General features: G+C 59.7%; 1 protein-coding gene across 1 annotated transcript in view; it reads right to left on the bottom strand.

Moving 5' to 3' along the window:
• Positions 1-16,155, bottom strand: part of ARHGAP8 (Rho GTPase activating protein 8) — a 47,736-nt gene that overhangs the window by 25,156 nt on the left and 6,425 nt on the right. Inside the window, 4 exon segments of the mRNA NM_001204405.1 lie at positions 950-1,048; positions 4,013-4,099; positions 8,713-8,844; positions 12,717-12,804. Of these exon segments, the coding sequence (NP_001191334.1) occupies positions 950-1,048; positions 4,013-4,099; positions 8,713-8,844; positions 12,717-12,804 (406 nt within the window).

Genomic DNA, 16,155 nt, shown 5'->3' on the forward strand with positions numbered 1-16,155 from the left:
TCTCTCCTGCGAGCCCCCGGCCAACATTTCACCTGCGTGTCTGCACGAAGGCTTCCGTCTGCTAGGAGCACCCTCCCGCAGCCTCCTGACCTGGCACCCACCCCTGGAAACTCACTTCAGGACTCACCTCCTGGAAGCCTCCCCTGGTATCTCTTCACCACTAACGCCCTCCCTAGCTGTCATCACTGACTTGCGCCCCCCACTACCTGCGAGCGTCCCGAGGGCAGGGTCACTCCCTACGCCACTCTACGTGCCCAGTTTCTGGCGCGTGACTTGGCACCCAGAGGAACTCAACACCTCCCCTGTTCCTGAGGGGCTGCCGACCTCCCTGCAGCTTGGCCAGGGCCCTGCTCCCCGCAAGGAGCCCCCAGCGAGGAAGATGCAAAGGGCAGGGGGCCCGAGACCTGCCCGTGCGTGGTGGTGCAGCCAGCTGATCACACGCCGCCCTCTGCCCCCCAGACCCCACCGGAGAGACCACGGAGCGCAGATCCCCACTGCCACATAGGCTGAAGTAGCAGACACACGAATGGGCTTTGGGCAGAGGCCACGGTGCGGGGAGCAGGCTTCCAGAGCACCTGCAGGGCGCCTGGGAACACTGCGCTCCGTGCACGGGGTCATCCACGCACCCCAGGAACTCCCCTGATGCTCTGCTCGGGAGCAAATGCAGTAAGCACCGAGGCAGCCGGCCGCTGTTGCCGTGATGCTTATATTTCTAAATCAGCGCCACGGAGGGAGGGGAGAGCCCCTCGGCCGCGCAGCCCGCCGCGGGCCCGGCTCAGAGTCAGCAGTTGACATCCCTGCTGACGCCGCACGTTCCGGGGCCGGATCTGCTGGGCGCACATTTGGAGGCGCAGCCTTCCACAGGAGCGGGACAGTCAGAGGCCCGTGGAACCCCTGGGGGGCCCCCACGCCTCCCGGACCCTGGGGGGGGGCCCAGGGTCGGACTCACCGCAGAACCTCCGGGGGGACAATCAGCTGGTCATATTTGAGGTGTTCGCGGAGCTCGCTCAAGGAGTTGAAATAGATGACTTTTTTCCCAAACTTATGACTAAAAAAAAAGGCAGAAGCCAGAGAGTTACAAGGATTAGACAGAGAGGCCCGGCCAGGGGCGGGGTGCTGGCCGCGGGTTTGGGGGGGGAGCAAGGCAGGCAGCTCTCCGTCACCGTCACGGTAAGTGCTGACACCAGCCAAAACCAGAACATAACAGAAGCAGCGTCTGCAGATCTTTTGCTTTCATAAGATCTCAGGCACCCAACACTCTTGAGAGTCTCATCTGCATAAAAATAAAGATCTGCTCCAGTTTGAATCTGCCAGGAATCTGCAGACAGGGGAGGTGGGCGAGGGAGGGGAGGGCGGGGGGGGGGTGCTGCGGCTTCTGGCTGGGCTCCGGGGTGCCTCCCCCGCTTGGGCACCCCTCCCTCTGCCAGGTCCCTGCCAGGGGCAGGGAGCACCCAAGGTGCCGTCCGCTTTCCCGCCAGGACGGTGTCACTCGGGAGGCCAGCCTGGAGCGAGCAGCATGGAGAGGTGCCCGGGCTGAATCCGCTCCCGGCCTCCCCGGCCTCCCCGGCCTCAGCATCTCCCCCTCGGAATCGGGTGCTCCCTCCGGACGCTTCTGACACCTGGTACACACCACGCGTGCTCGGACTGAGCGGCCGGTGCCCCGGGCTGCAGGCAGAGACCCGAAGGGGGTCCAGCGGGTGACAGTCAAGGGCCTGGCCTGGCACCTGCTGCTGGTAAATGATCACCGCCAGCCTCGTTCCTCGTCGCGGGCGTCCAGAGAGCCAGACGCATTTCACATGCCCGATGTGGTGAGTGTGGACACCTGCGTACCCGTGATGCCAAGGCCACAAGCCATCGTCTAGGATGTGTTCCCGGCGTCCCCTCGCTTTGTATATGTGCTTACAACACGCAATGTGAGGTGTGCCCTCTGAACACGTTTTCAAGGGCACGACCCTATTGTCCACGCTGGCGGTGGGCAGACCCCCAGACCCTCTTCCCCTGTGTCACCAAAGCCCAGGAGCATTTTATCACAAGCGCACCTGGAGGCCGAGCCCGCGGGAGGCCGAGCCACGTGCACTGGCTCCCCCTAGTGGGTGAGCGGGAATCAGACCTGGTGCACGCACCCCAGCACCCCAGCCACCTGCCTGGAGGGGCCTGTCCTTCCCTATGACCTGCGGAGGGGGAGGAGGAGGGGGGCAGAGATGTCAGCTTGGAGCTGCAGGGAGGCCTCTGGAGCCAGCCCCCTGCCCCTGGGGAGCGGCCCCCAACTCTCACTGTTTCTCCTGCCTGACCCCCTCCAGCTGGTCACCAGCCTCTGGAGGGCAGATGCACGCAGGGCCCTGCTTCCTGCCCCTCAGACCCCAGAAAGGCCTCAGGGCCGAGCATCTCCAGGCCCACCTTCAGAGAGGGTCTGGGTGAGGAGGGAAGGGGCTTGGCCCGGGGACACTGCTGTTCTGGGGCATCGCACAGCCTCTGCACTCATCCTCTTCACTTCCAAGTGAGGACTCCGGGGCTCGGAGAGGTCACGCAGCCGCCTGAGGCCGCACAGCTGACAGGCCACAGAGTGCAGTCCTGACTCCACGGTCTCCATCTCTGATTCCTAAGGTTCTCTGCTGGCACCTGCTTATGGCCACGCCTGAGGCAGGAGAACATGCAGAACCACACAGGCTGGAGCTGGAATCCCAGCTGAGCTGCTAGTCACAGTGTGACCTCAGGCAAGCTACTTAACCTCTCTGAGCGCCAACTTCCTCTCCTTCGGAACAAGGAGACGACGGCTGATGTCACAGGATCGTTTTTGGGGGGCGCTGTGCACATAAGGTGTATAGGAAATTGTGACTAAAGTCATCACAGAAGGATAATAAAAAACTTGTAACAACAACGCTAGCAGCAAACACCGAGCATCCGCCAGCGCCAGGCAGGCCCTGTTCTAAACCCTCTGCACGTACCAAGTCAACAAGCTGTTGCAACAACAGAGCGACTGAAGCAGCGTGGTTGGCTGCATGGAGAAACCACGGCAGAGAGAGGCCGCATCTCCTGCCGGGAGTCATGGATGATCAGTGGCGGGGCAAAGACAAGGCCAAGGGATGCCTGGGTGGCTCAGTGGTTGAGCATCTGCCTTTGGCTCAGGTCGTCATCATGGGGTCCTGGGATCGAGTCCCACATTGGGCTCCCGGCGGGGAACCTGCTTCTCCCTCTGCCTGTGTCTCTGCCTCCTTCTCTCTGTGTCGCTCATGAATAAGTAAATAAAAAAATAAAAAAAAAAGACAAGGCCAAGCTCCGGAACCACCAAGGCACCTGGGCTGCCTCACTACATGGTGGGAGCACATGAATTTTTCCCCCAAGAATTTAGAGAGGTTTCTAGAACTCTTAGAGCTTTTCTAAGGCAAAGGAAAGCACCAATGAGCAGAGGAACAGCAGACCTGCCTTCCCGGGCAGCCAGGCAACCAGCACTGGCTTCCTCACTGTGTCAAGTACGGCACCAGCGTGCTGGTCCCAGTTAGGCATCGAGGCAGATGGACAAAATCCCCCCTTCCCAACAGGTGTGGGGCTGTGGCTGCGGCCCAGGCAGCAGGTGGGAGAACTGGAGGGGAATCCTCCGAAAACGAAAGGATGTCTGGCCACGGAAGTCTCTCTCTGCATTCATTGGGAGCTATTCCAGAAATCTCCAAGTGGAGCCTGCAGACCTGGGAGCCGTGTCTGGCCCCACCGGCAGGGCCACGTGGGCCACGCTCTCTGAGCGTCATGAGTTCTTGCAGGGAACCACCAAACCTGAGGTGGTCTTGGGGACGCCCGACACAGGTGCATAAAGCAGGTGCTCAGGCCAGGGTGGGATTTAACACACCAGGGGTGAAGCTCACTGACCTTCCCTTTCGTGACCGTGACCCGCCATAGCCACGGGGTGGGTGGGGTCCCCCAGACACATGGGTGCCCGGAGACGACCCCTTCACAAATGCTACAAAGGCCATCCCCCCGAACCCACCCCAGTGACGTCCTCACTGAGAACACCACGTACCTGATGAGCGGTTTGAAGATGGTCCACAGAACTTTGATGAAGTTGGTGGGGTGCACGATGTACAGCGCCTTCAAGTTCTTTTTGTACCTAAGGAGGGACGGGTGAGATGACTTCAGAGCGACATGCCTCACACCCTAAGCTGAGAAACTGTGAAGCCCTAACCGTGAGCCTCAGAACCTTCGCTCTGTCAACAGAGCCGATTTAAGGACACTGAACCAAAAACACAAGTGGGAAATCACGGTGGCTCAGTGGTTTAGCGCCTGCCTTCGGCTCAGGGAGTGATCCTGGAGTCCTGGGATCGAGTCCTACATCGGGCTCCCGACATGGAGCCTGCTTCTCCCTCTGCCTCTCTCTCTCTCTCTCATCTCTCATGAATAAATAAAAATAAATAAATAAATAAATTAATTAATTAAAAAAATAAAAATAAAAAGAAGCGGGAAATCAGGACTGCTCATCTACCACTGCCTGGCATGCATGCAGCACTTTACAGTTTGCAAGTGCAGAGCCCCCACTTAAGGAGCTCACCCACACCGGGAGGTCGGTGGGGGGGGCTCACTGAGTACGCAGCAGGCTGCGGGGTAGGGGGCAACCACTTAAACACGAGGTGCTACTTAGCTTGCTTGCTTCCTCTCCTCTGCAGAATAATCCAGCCCAAAGCCATGAGGCTGAGCCCAGGAGGTTGGCACCACCTGGGGTGGAGACAGCGAGGGCAGGCAGGGTGACTGTGGCCTGGCTGGCATTGCCCGAGGGGAGGAGGGGCATCCACACAAGCCAGCGTGCCGTCACCCAGGGGGGACGTCAGCCAGCTCTTACCCACTTGCAAGAGCCGACGATTGTCAGAAATTTCAGGAATTTGGGGAACCAGTTGTGAAACAGCCACTGCTAAGTAATAAAAACACATATGGAAGTCATATTAAGGTAATAAATATTTAATAAGTATTTAGGGACGCCTGGGCGGCTCACGGGTTGAGCGTCTGCCTTCAGCCCAGGGTGTGATCCTGGGGTCCTGGGATGGAGCTCCCCCACAGGGAGCCTGCTTCTCCCTCTGCCTGTGTCTCTGCTTCTCTCTCTGTGCGTCTCATGAATAAATAAATAAAATCTTTTTAAATAAATAAATAAATAAATAAATAAATAAATAAATAAATAAATAAATACATAAATATATATTTAAGGTTCAGCACTTCCTAATTATCTTCCTACACTTACTACTTGCCGTGAGTACCTTGAGACGACTAGCCTGCTGTAGCTCAGTAACAGAAGTGCACACCAAGCGTCCACCCGACCCCGTGTCCTGTGGCAGCTGGTAGCCTGAGGCTGGCCACGGTGGCAGATCTACACGGGTCACAAGCCAGTCTCCCCGACCCCCGACAGCTGGTCATCACACGCAGACCAGGGTGCCGCCTGGCCGGACCCGGGGGTGGGGGCAGAAGCTGGGAGAGGTGTGCAGCGGCCGCCAAGTGTGTGAGCAGGGCTTCCTCTCGGGGACGTGGTGGGACGGGAAGGGGGGTGTGCGGTGGCGGGGTGGCCCGAGGGATAACCCGACCAGGTGCTGGGGGACGGATGGGTAAGCAAGTTAGCACGGGAAACGCAAGCAGGGTTCCCGCAGCCAGAGAGGAGGGAGACAGAGGCAGAGAGAGAGAACCAAGGTGAGGTCTGGGGGTGCAGGATGGGACCTGCTGGCGGCTTTGGGGCAAATGCACAGTTCCTGGCAGAAGGAGAGAAGTGTGAACAGCACCTCAACTGGCCATAGGCAGGGCCCAGGGGCCGATCCCCCCAAAAGCAACAAGCGCGCTACTTCCAGGCCCCCTGACAGCAGCCTCCACTGAAGGCAAAGAGCAGACCCCGGGGCATGCTGCGCACAGCGTCAGCTGGGAAGCTGGGGCGCTTCCTCGTGCCAGGAAGTCTGGGAGGAAGGGGTGTGCAGCATGACAGGACGCCTCTGAGGGTCCCCAGAGCCAGGCCGGAAGGGCACCCGCTTGGCCGAATTTGAATGTGAACATTAAACACCGTCATGGATTATAACCCGTCGAGCGAGACAGGAAGTCGCACGTCCGCGTTGACAGGAACGAGCCAGAAGGGCAAACTGCCAACAGCCCTAACCCTCACTGGCCGCCACCACGGTTCCCGTTGGGCCAAGAAACAGCAACGGATGCAAAGGCGAGAGCACGACACGCCGGTGAGGAGCAAGATGTGTACGCTCCCGTCTCAAAGCGTCTCCCAAGGAAATCCTACGGAATCACAAAAAGAAAGGCCCTCAATGCAGAGATGAGGAGCCACAGGGACTTGCGGGTGACGGGGTCCCCGAGTGAGCACAGCTGCCACCGAGTCCATCCTTACATGGAGGCGGCTTCCTGGAATTGGGGGGCGGGGGGTCACGACACAGGAGCGTGGCCTGGTTCTCCCTTAAGAGGAGCAACCTGGGGGGAGAACAGTATGGAGAACGAGGTGTCAACAGCCAAGGGGAAAAGAATGCAGGGAGCCCATCGGGGTGCAGCAAGAGCACAGAAAACCCTGCAGTACAAATCTCACCAAGCTGGATTTGGGGCTGCACTCGCATACCTCCGGCGATGGGGAGCTCATTACTCCAGCCGACACCCCACTGCTGGTCTTGATGCCTGAAACGCCTGTCCTTTTTGATTCTACTGAGCCCAGGTCTGTAATCCTAACCCCCACCTCCTGGTCCACCTTTGTGGGAAGCAGGAGAGTCACGCAGAACAAGTTTGCCTCCTTCCATTTGACAATTTATCTGCATCAGCTCAACCCAGGGCTGCAGATGCACCTCCTCCCATCAGCCTGAGCTTCTGGGAAGGGCCCTGTGGAACCTGTCACTTGAGTCTCCTCGAGTACCTTCCGCAGCCCCCCACTGCCTCCTAAACCAAGCTGGGTGTCTTTAGCACACCCTCTGTCCCCCGCTACCTCCGTCCACGGCTCCCCAGGTGACCCCCCCCAGCCCAGCCCTCCCACTACCGAGCCCCAGCCCTCCATACTCTTTCTCAGGTCGGCCACCTAGCAACACCCTGCCCATCCCTCCAGGAGCTGCTCAAAGACCGCCGCCTCGGCCTGGCCTCTCTGACTGCCCCAGGGGGAACGCTGGCACTCACCCCTGGCCCCACCCGCTCCTCCATGGTCCTCCGTCCTCCCATCCAACACTGCCTGAGAGCCTGCCATGTGCAGACCTTTCCCCTCATGCAAGAGACACAGAGAGGGGTTGGGGTGGGGGGTGTGCAGCTGGGTGCAGGGCACACAACACGGTGCTCTGTGGATGCCCTGTCTGCTCAGGGACATGAGGTGGCAGGGAAGGGGCTGTTGATTCTCTGGGGACAACCCAGGAAAGCTTCACAGGGGAGGCTCCAGAGCCAGGGCCCGGTTGCCTCCAGCTCCCCCGCAAGGCCTGGCACCTGCAGTGCCCGGTAAATGGCCACAAAGTATAGCAACAATCCTTCCCCTAAGACACAGGACAGAAAGCCAAGAAATCCCTCCAAAGACTCTCTGGGCAATGGCAGCAGGACCCAAAGCCCAGGAGGGCAGGCCTTGGGAAACCGGGCGCTCCCTGCCACCATGCCCCCCACTCGGAGGTCTGATAGGAGGACATCCATCATGGGCATGAAAGGCCCTGGAGAAGGAAAACCCGGAGCAAGCCAGAATAGGCACGCGAAGGCCTGGTCACACAGTCTATTGGCCAAAGGGTCGATTGTTAGGCAAGGTGTCGCTCAAGGAAAGATCCACCAGCGCCAAGCTGTGCCCAAGTGATGCGGAGCCTCGGGTGGGACAGGAGACAGGGTCTCAGGTGGGGTCCCAGCCCTGCCGTGCACCAGGTGAGGGACGTAGAGGGAGACCCCTGCTCTCCGGGGCCGGCGTGTCCTGCCCTGGGAAGCACGCTGCCCGTCTCTCCGACAGAGCCACCAGCAAGCCCCTGGCAAACTGTAAAGTGCTGAGCAAGCACGAAGGGCAACTGGAAGACGGCTGTGCAGTCACAGTTCTTAGACCAGGGTCAGCAAGCTGGTGCACCTGGGGCACCCGGGCCACATCAGGCCGGCCACCTACTTTTGTACAGCCCACAAGCTGAGGAGGGCTTTTGCATAGCTCGTGGTTGGGTACAAAAAAGATGAAAAGATCACCAGTTTATGATATGTGAAAATGATAGGAAATTCACACTCCAGCGTCTGTAAATAGAGTCTTATTAGAACCCAGTTCCGGGGCAGCCCGGGTGGCTCAGCGGTTTAACGCCACCTTCAGCCGAGGGCCTGATCCTAGAGACCAAGGATCGGGTCCACGTCGGGCTCCCTGCGTGGAGCCTGCTTCTCCCTCGCTGTGTCTCTGCCTCTCTGTCTCTCATGAATAAATAAATAAATAAAAGCTTAAAAAAAAAAAACAAAAAAAACCCAGTTCCACCTCTTGGTGTGTTATCTGTGGCTGCTCTTGCGCTACGTAGTAAGTAGTACGTGAGTAGAACCCAACAGAAACCTGATGGCCCATGGAGCCGAGACATTGCCTGGCTGCCCCTGCCCTAGACGACAAAGCTGCATGGAGCCCCTGCCCTGAAGGGGGGCGACCCCACCCACCCCGAGCTCCTTCAGCCTAGCTCCCCACCTCTCCCCGCCTCCCGTGACACAGCCATGACCCCTCCGAACCTCTGCCCTGGGTGCCCCCTCACTCAGTGTGGCCCCGAGGCCCCACCCCGAGGGCCCCAGGGCACACACCTCCTGTCAAACTCCTTGTAGGTGCTCTGCAGCCAGCTCAGGGATGGCTTGTTCTGGCTGTTGAGCCCGTAGTGGAAGTAGACGATGGTGTAGTCGCTCTCCACGTACTGGTCCAGTGTGTGCTTCAAATACCTGGTCACAAAACACACACTCTCACCGTCACTGAGACCAAACACGCTTTCCCCGTAACAGAAGCCCAGTGGGTGCCAGCACCAGGTCACGTGGGGGCACGCACACACTGGGGCACCTGGGAACCCACCCGCAGGGCGCCCTGTCCCCATTTGTCAGGGGAGGCTGGGTACACAGCAAGCAAGGGGATGTGACCGGCCAAAAAATGGTCCAGAAAAGACATCCACAGCAAATCTCTGGACTCTGGAACCCGTGAATGTGACCTTATTCGGGAGGGGGTCTTTGAGGGTGTGACTAAGGTAAGGTCCCAGCAAGGAGGAGTCTATCCGAGATTATCCAGGCGGGCGCTAAACGTCCATGTGTCCAGACAAGACAGATAAGAAGGGGAAATCATGTTAGGGGGTGTGCCCCCGGACCCGGAGGGTGATGGTCTGTCCATAGCCGCGGGAGCTGGAAGCAAGGCAGGCTCCTCTCCTGGAGGGAGAGCTCCCCCGGGAGGAGCACGGCTCTGCCAACGTCTGGCTGTGGGAACAAATGGATAAATGTGTTGTTTTGTGCCTCCAACATGCGTGATGAGTGACAGAGCCACAGGGAACAGAGGACGCGCTGGGATTCGCACCCAGGATGGCCTCCTCGGCCCTTCTGCAATTCCTTCCATCCAGATTGGCTCGGGACATTTTTTCTCAGCACCATAAAGCACAATCCCGGCTCTGCCTGCCACGTGACCACACGGCGCTGTACGAGTCCCACGAGCGCCTCCCACCCTTGGTCCTTCCCGGCCGCAGCTGGGGGACCCGCCTGGAAAGGCCTCGTCCAGCCACCTGTAGGAGACGAGCGGCCGAAGGCCCTCTCCGAAGTCCAGCACGATCGTGGGCAGGGGCCGCCGACACGGAGGGGGCACACCAGGCTGACCGGGGCATCGTCTAGAAGCACATCTCGCCGTTACTTCAGCCCGGCTTCCGGGGGCCTGTGGCGGGGGGGCACACCTGCTTTCACCACGTGCCCTGCGAGGGCGGCCTGCCGGGAGCTCTGGGTGCAATGGGCGTGGGCCGGGGGCCCGTGGGGACGAGTGTCGGCAGAATCACTCCGGGAGAAACTCGCAGAACCCGCCACGGCCAGGATGCTGCGGTGGAATCTTTATCTTGCACAAAAGGAGGTCAGCTCCTCCTCTGCTCATCTGCCTCCAAAGCACCATCAGAGTGCCCTCTGCCCAAAGCACAGACTCTCAAGAGCAGGCTTTGCATGAATTTACTCACTTAAACCCCACAGGAACCCTGGAAGCAGGCACCGTAGGCCCATTTTACAGAGGAGTCAACTGAGGCTGGCCGAGGAAGCAGGAAGGGGTAGGCAGGGCCAGGACGTGAATGGAACAGCCTGGCTCGAGTCCACGCCCCTGCCCACGCTGTCCTGCCCCCAGAGAGCCACGCGCCCCCACCCGTCGTCTCCGGCACGACAGCTTGAGACAAAGCTGGCCTGCTGTGTCCGAGGTCTGGGCTTATCCGTAGTGGAAGCAGCTCTGGCGCCCACGCTCCGACGCACTTGCTCCAACACCTGCGGACTGAGCCACGGGGGAACCGTCATCTGTCACCCTGGCCGCAGAAGCCAGCCTGTGACCTCCCTCCCATCGCACGGGGCACCAGCACCGCCGGGAACTCACGGTCGCTTCTGCATCTCTCGACCCTTCCAGGGCCGGCCAGCGGCGGGGAGATCGGGGAAGGTCCTTGGTCAGCTCACACTTCCAGTCAAAGCGGGGCCCCTTCCGCTGGCCCAGCGCGCTCCCTGGTTCTCCTTGCAACATGCCGAGCTCTCCCCGCGTCCGGGGCACATCTGCGGCGTGTGCTCAGCACAGGAAGTCATTAACTAAATTACTGCTTGAGCTTCAAAGGCACGGACTTATTTCTTCACCCATTTCAAAAATGGGAGCACACATCTGGCCACGAGAAAGCCACCGCTTGGACAGAGAGACAGGGAGGATGGTGTGTGTGATGGCGGTGTTTTCCATGGAAGCACAGAAAAGACTCTGCCGTGGGGCTCTCCCCAGAAAGGCCAAGAAGCCCACAGGGCACCTCTGAGTCAACCAGAGAAAGGTGCTCCTTCCTCTTGATCGACACCCTCCGGCGTCGAGTGAGAAGAGCCGCAGCTGGACAGCGGACCGGTCATCATGCTGCCCTTGTGCAGTGAACAACATACACAACTGGTCACAGAGGCTGTGCTGACCACCTCCTTCTGGAGGGGAAGGTTTCTGAGGCAGGCACGTGAGAAAACACAATGTACCAGGTGTTGTCAGAGGCAGGTGTTTTTGGATGGAGGTGAAATCCGTAACATAACATTAACCATTTAAAAACGAACAATTCGGTGGCAGTTAGTACACTCACAATGTTGTGTAGCCACCCCCTCCATCTGGTTCCCAAACATTCTCCTGGCCCAAGAGCAAGCCCACAGCCACTAGTGAGTCAATTAAATCCCTGCCTCCTACAGCCTCCTGCTTTCCGTCTGTCGGGGGCACTTCTGTCTTTACAGGAAAACAAATCCTGAACACCTCCTGGCCCCTCAGGAGACCTTCAGGGCCGGCCGACCCCGCCACTGGTCAGTCGGTCTTGGGTTATGTAGGGCCGCGGAGGGAGTAATCAGACAAGGGAGCGGGTTAACCTTGGAGGGCCCCAGCTAAGAGGTCTCCCTCATCCGGCGTCCCCATGTGTGTGCCCCGTACACTGCGAGCGTGCTGGGGGGAGGCCTGTACCTCCCAGGAGGCCCAGCTTGCTGTCCAGGGTAGCCTGCCCGGGAGGCCGGCACCTCATGAATTCCATAGCAGATCTCACTGTGCGGCGGCGGCAGCGCTGGCTGGAGACCCCGGAGCCCCTGCTACCATCAGGGTTCCTGCTGTCACCGCTGTATCTCCTGCTGCTGTCAGAAGATCCTTCAATGGAACAGATCGGGGGATCCCTGGGCAGCTCAGCGGTTGAGCATCTGCTTTCAGCTCAGGGTGTGATCCTGGGGTCCCGGGATCGAGTCCCACATTGAGCTCCCTGCGAGGAGCCTGCTTCTCCCTCTGCCTGTGTCTCTGCCCCTCTCTGTGTGTCTCTCATGAATAAATAAATAAAATCTTTAAAAAAAAAAAAAAAAACCACCAACCCAAAGGCTCTCAAGGGCTTCTGACTCCTGCCTTCATCAGAGCTGGGGGGCTCCGGGTGGAGAAGTGGGTCGGGCGGAATGGTCAGAAGCGGGAATGGGAGCAGTGCTGTCATCCAAGCGGAGCTGCCCTCAGAGAGTTCGGTCTTCTCCAGACCCCAAGTCTCCCGCCCACCCAGAGGGGTCTGTGCAGTCACTGTGGTCAGCACGCGCTGACTCCCCCAGCACCTGTCATGAGGCTCAGGGGCTCCTGCCAGGAAGGACTTGCCTGAAGCAGTGTGGCCATCACGCAGAGCATGTGGACGCCAGCAACAAGGGGCAAGACAAAGGGGGGGGCGACAGTGGCCAAGGCCACACACAGGTAAGTGGAAGGCCTTCCTTCTGAGCAGAGGAGACTGAGCAGATGCAGGGGGCGAGTGGGGGCCCGAGAGGGACGGAGGCCTCAGAGGGCCTGAGGTCTAGTCTCAGAGCTTAAGCCTGTAGGTGGAGAAGCCATGAGTCCCGCAGGTGGATTTGGTGACCTGGCAAAGGATAGGACACCTGCTCAGGGACCTGCAAGCCCATCTACATATATGAGCCTTTAACCCTGAACATCCTCTGTGCTGACGGTGAGGGAGAGGCATGTGCACGGGGAAGGCAGCCTACAGGGCACGCGTGCTCACAGGGGGTGCGTGTGTGTGCACAGGGAGCGTTCTCACACACACACACAGGGGCGTGTGGAGGAGCACAGGCACAGACGGACTTACTGCAGCAGACGCCTGTGGTTGAGCTCGTGGGAGGGGGGCATCCGGCAGCAGCTGAACGTGATGACTCGTCTCCCGAAGCGGTCCTCCCCTGCAGGAGCAGACACGGGCGTGAGCCCCACCAGCGCCCAAGGCCGCCTTCTCGTGGCCCCCCAGCAGCCCACCTGACCCAAGAGGCCCAGGCGGGTGGCAGATAGCATCTGTGACACGACACTCTGCATACGTTGGCCAGGCTCGTGCTCACCACCAGCCTGCACACTGGGCACCATCTCTCCCCTTGACCAACGGGCAAGTGGGGCCTGGTGGGATTAAGTCACCAGGGCAAAGCCACACGGTGGGCCGGGGGCACCCAGCTCTGGAGCCTAGATGCATCTGGCTTCCAAGCTGGTGCCTGGCCATGCCGTCTGCGGCCTCCTCCCCACCGTACTAGGTCGCCCCACTGAGCGCCCCCAGGCCTCCCGGCCCTGGAGAAGGCAGGGGGTCGCTTGGGCCCAGTCACCACTGCACGTGACCTCACAGTATACTGGAGTCCCGACACTTGGTGCTGGCTCCCTGCATGACCCGGCTGACCCCTTGCCTGTCCAGACGCCGTAGTGCTCACCACACGTGGGACAGTGGCAGGGGGGATGCTCCCCAAGGGCCAGCGCTCCCCAGTACCCAGGCTTGCGGCCTGTGTCTATCCTCAAATCGTGTCCAATACTCCACCGTTGCCAATGGACTGAGACTGCTCCTAGAACCTGAAGAAAGCAGGGACCCTTCTAGAAATCATACAACTTTAGACCCCCTTTCACTGTGAAGAAGCATTTACCTTTGTTTTCAAGGTTTATTTAAAATGAGCAAGGATGGGCAGCCAGGGTGGCTCAGCGGTTTAACACCGCCTTGGGCCCAGGGCATGATCCTGGAGACCCGGGATCGAGTCCTGCATCGGGCTCCCTGCATGGAGCCTGCTTCTCCCTCTGCCTGTGTCTCTGCCTCTTTCTCTCTCTGTGGCTCTCATGAATGAATAAATAAAGTCTTTAAAAATAAATAAATAAATAAATAAATGAGTCAATGAATGAATGAATAAATAAATAAATAAAGTGAGCAAGGATGAGAGCGAGGCTCTCCCACCCCTTCCAGCTCTGAACCGAACTCATCAGGACGGCGCATGCACGCACGCACACGCACGTGCAGGCTCAGGCCCTGCCCTGGTGGCACACCCGGGGCAGCTGCTTGTTATTGAGGACACGTCTGGACACGGAAGCTACTCCGACATTCAGAATTCTCGAGCCGTGCTGGTTCCCAGACACAGGACGTCCTCAATGCCGAGGCTCCTTAGGGATTCGGCTCATGCCTCGTGTGTTTAGAAAGCCCCGGATGGGAAGGACTGCGGTGGAAGCCCCACGGCGATCAGCCTCACCGCATGGGGGCTTCAGGCACAAATCCCCCCCCCCCCCGACGGCCGTGCCTCCCACGGTTTCTACCCCCTTAGGGGCCAGGGGACCTGCGTCCACACTCGCCCGTGTGGCACAAGGGAAAGGGACAGCGTTGCTCCTCCAGCGGGGAATCGTCCATGTGGCTAAGAAGACACGGGAATTAACTCCCCTGAGGTCTGAAAGAGAAAGTTAACACCCGTGACAGAAGGTCAACATCACTGTGTGGCATCATCAACCGGAATCAGGCCACGCGGAAAGTCTGGGATGGACTAAACAAGTGGGCCCATGGCAGACCAGGTCAGCCAGCGTTCGCGGATGGCCCACTGTGTGCTCAGTTCTGGGGAGAAAGACCAGGCGCGGCCCTCCCTGGCCTCCCCGTGCTGGGCCAAGGACAGCGATGTGGGGACAGGGCCTCCGCCCAGCTCACAAGCCCCTGAGAAGCCACGGGGGCTCCGGCAGCCAGGCTATTTCTGCAGCCCCTTCCACCTGGCTAGGCTTGGGTCACACCGTCACAGTCAGGGACGCCATCCAATGAGTCATTCTGAAGGGCCCTTGGCCGCTGGTGGAGGGTGGCCTGGAGCAGGACGTCCCAAGCAGAGGCTGCCTAGTAAGGGAGTGAGGAGGTGGGAGACCGTGACCTCCAGGACTGGGGAGGGGCTCCCCCCCGCCCCGTGCTGGCTTGGGCTGCCAGGCCTTTCGCAGGAGACACAGGAGCCGAGAGGGGAGCACTGGGTGCAGCTGTGGGCAGGGGCTGAGCCCCGTCCAGGACTGAAGGTCCCCAGCACAGAGGAAGGATGGCCTGGGGTGGACGCTGGGCCAGGAGGCCTGTGGGCATGAGGAGCAGCTGCCCAGACCACTGGGTCCCAGGAAGAGTGGGACCTAGCAGATCCATCCACTGAGCCACATGGTGGGCCACAGTCAAGCACGTCGTGGTTGGAAAGAGGCAGCAAGCAGAACATCCACACCCCACCACCGCAAGGGACACTAAGGAGCAGAACTCAGTGCCAGGCACCAGAGCGTCACAGAGGAAAAGGGACAGGCATGGGGACCAGGTGCCCTGCCACAGGGGTCGCAGCAAGGCCACCCAGGGACCAAGGATGAGCAGCAGGAAATGCCCAGTGAGAAGTGTGACATCAGACTCCTGGAAAACCCGAGGGACTTGATGGGCCGGGATGCCAGGACACGGCGGGTCCCCGTCAGTCACCAGCACACTGCCCTCCTTGGACCACAGGCCCGGTATGCTGGCTTACCGATGGCGGGTGGGAGGGGCTCAGGCCTGTCCATGCACCCCAGGCCTGTGGTTGCTGAGACCCACTGTGCTGGCCAGGTGAGGGGACGCACGACCCCAGCCCAGAAGGTGGAGGGTGTGCAGAGCCCAGGACGGTCAGGGTCCGAAGGGTGAATTCCCACCCGGGGAGTCTGGACTCGGTTCAGCCACAAGAGGAGCGTGGAACAGGCCGCAAGCCCCTCCCACCCACCACCTCAAACAAGGGCAGAGCACAGCTCGGGCAAGCCACTGAGGCAGGGCCGTGGAGGGGCCTGCACAAAGCACTGGCACATTCATGCCTTCATTGCATCAACACTACGGGTCACCTACTGTTTGCACGGTCCATCAACTCGCACGACGCTGAGCTACTATTGAAGGCTTTGTGCTCCCCTGAAACCCAAAACAGCACCTAATGAAGCACCTAATGAAGATCTTCTCTTCATCTCAACAGATTTTGAAACACCCCACAAGCTAATATCACAGCATTACTCAGACTGGACAGACCCACGGGGCTCACAGCGAGGGTGGTGGTGGGCCAACCGGGACTGTGAAAAAGTAAAACAGGAGAGAGGGACAGAGGAAGAGCACAGGCTGGGCCGTGTCCCCGGGGACAGAGTCCCTGTCCCCTCACATCCAGGCAGCCCCGAGCCAGCTTCTCTGCTGCTCCGCGGTACATGCACGATCATAAAACTGGCTTGGGAGTGGGGCACCCGGGTGGCTCAGCAGTTGAGCACCTGCCTTTGGCTCAGGGCATGATCCT

This window comes from Canis lupus, chromosome 10, assembly GCF_011100685.1.
Source record: "Canis lupus familiaris isolate Mischka breed German Shepherd chromosome 10, alternate assembly UU_Cfam_GSD_1.0, whole genome shotgun sequence".
Taxonomy (NCBI): Eukaryota; Metazoa; Chordata; class Mammalia; order Carnivora; family Canidae; genus Canis; species Canis lupus.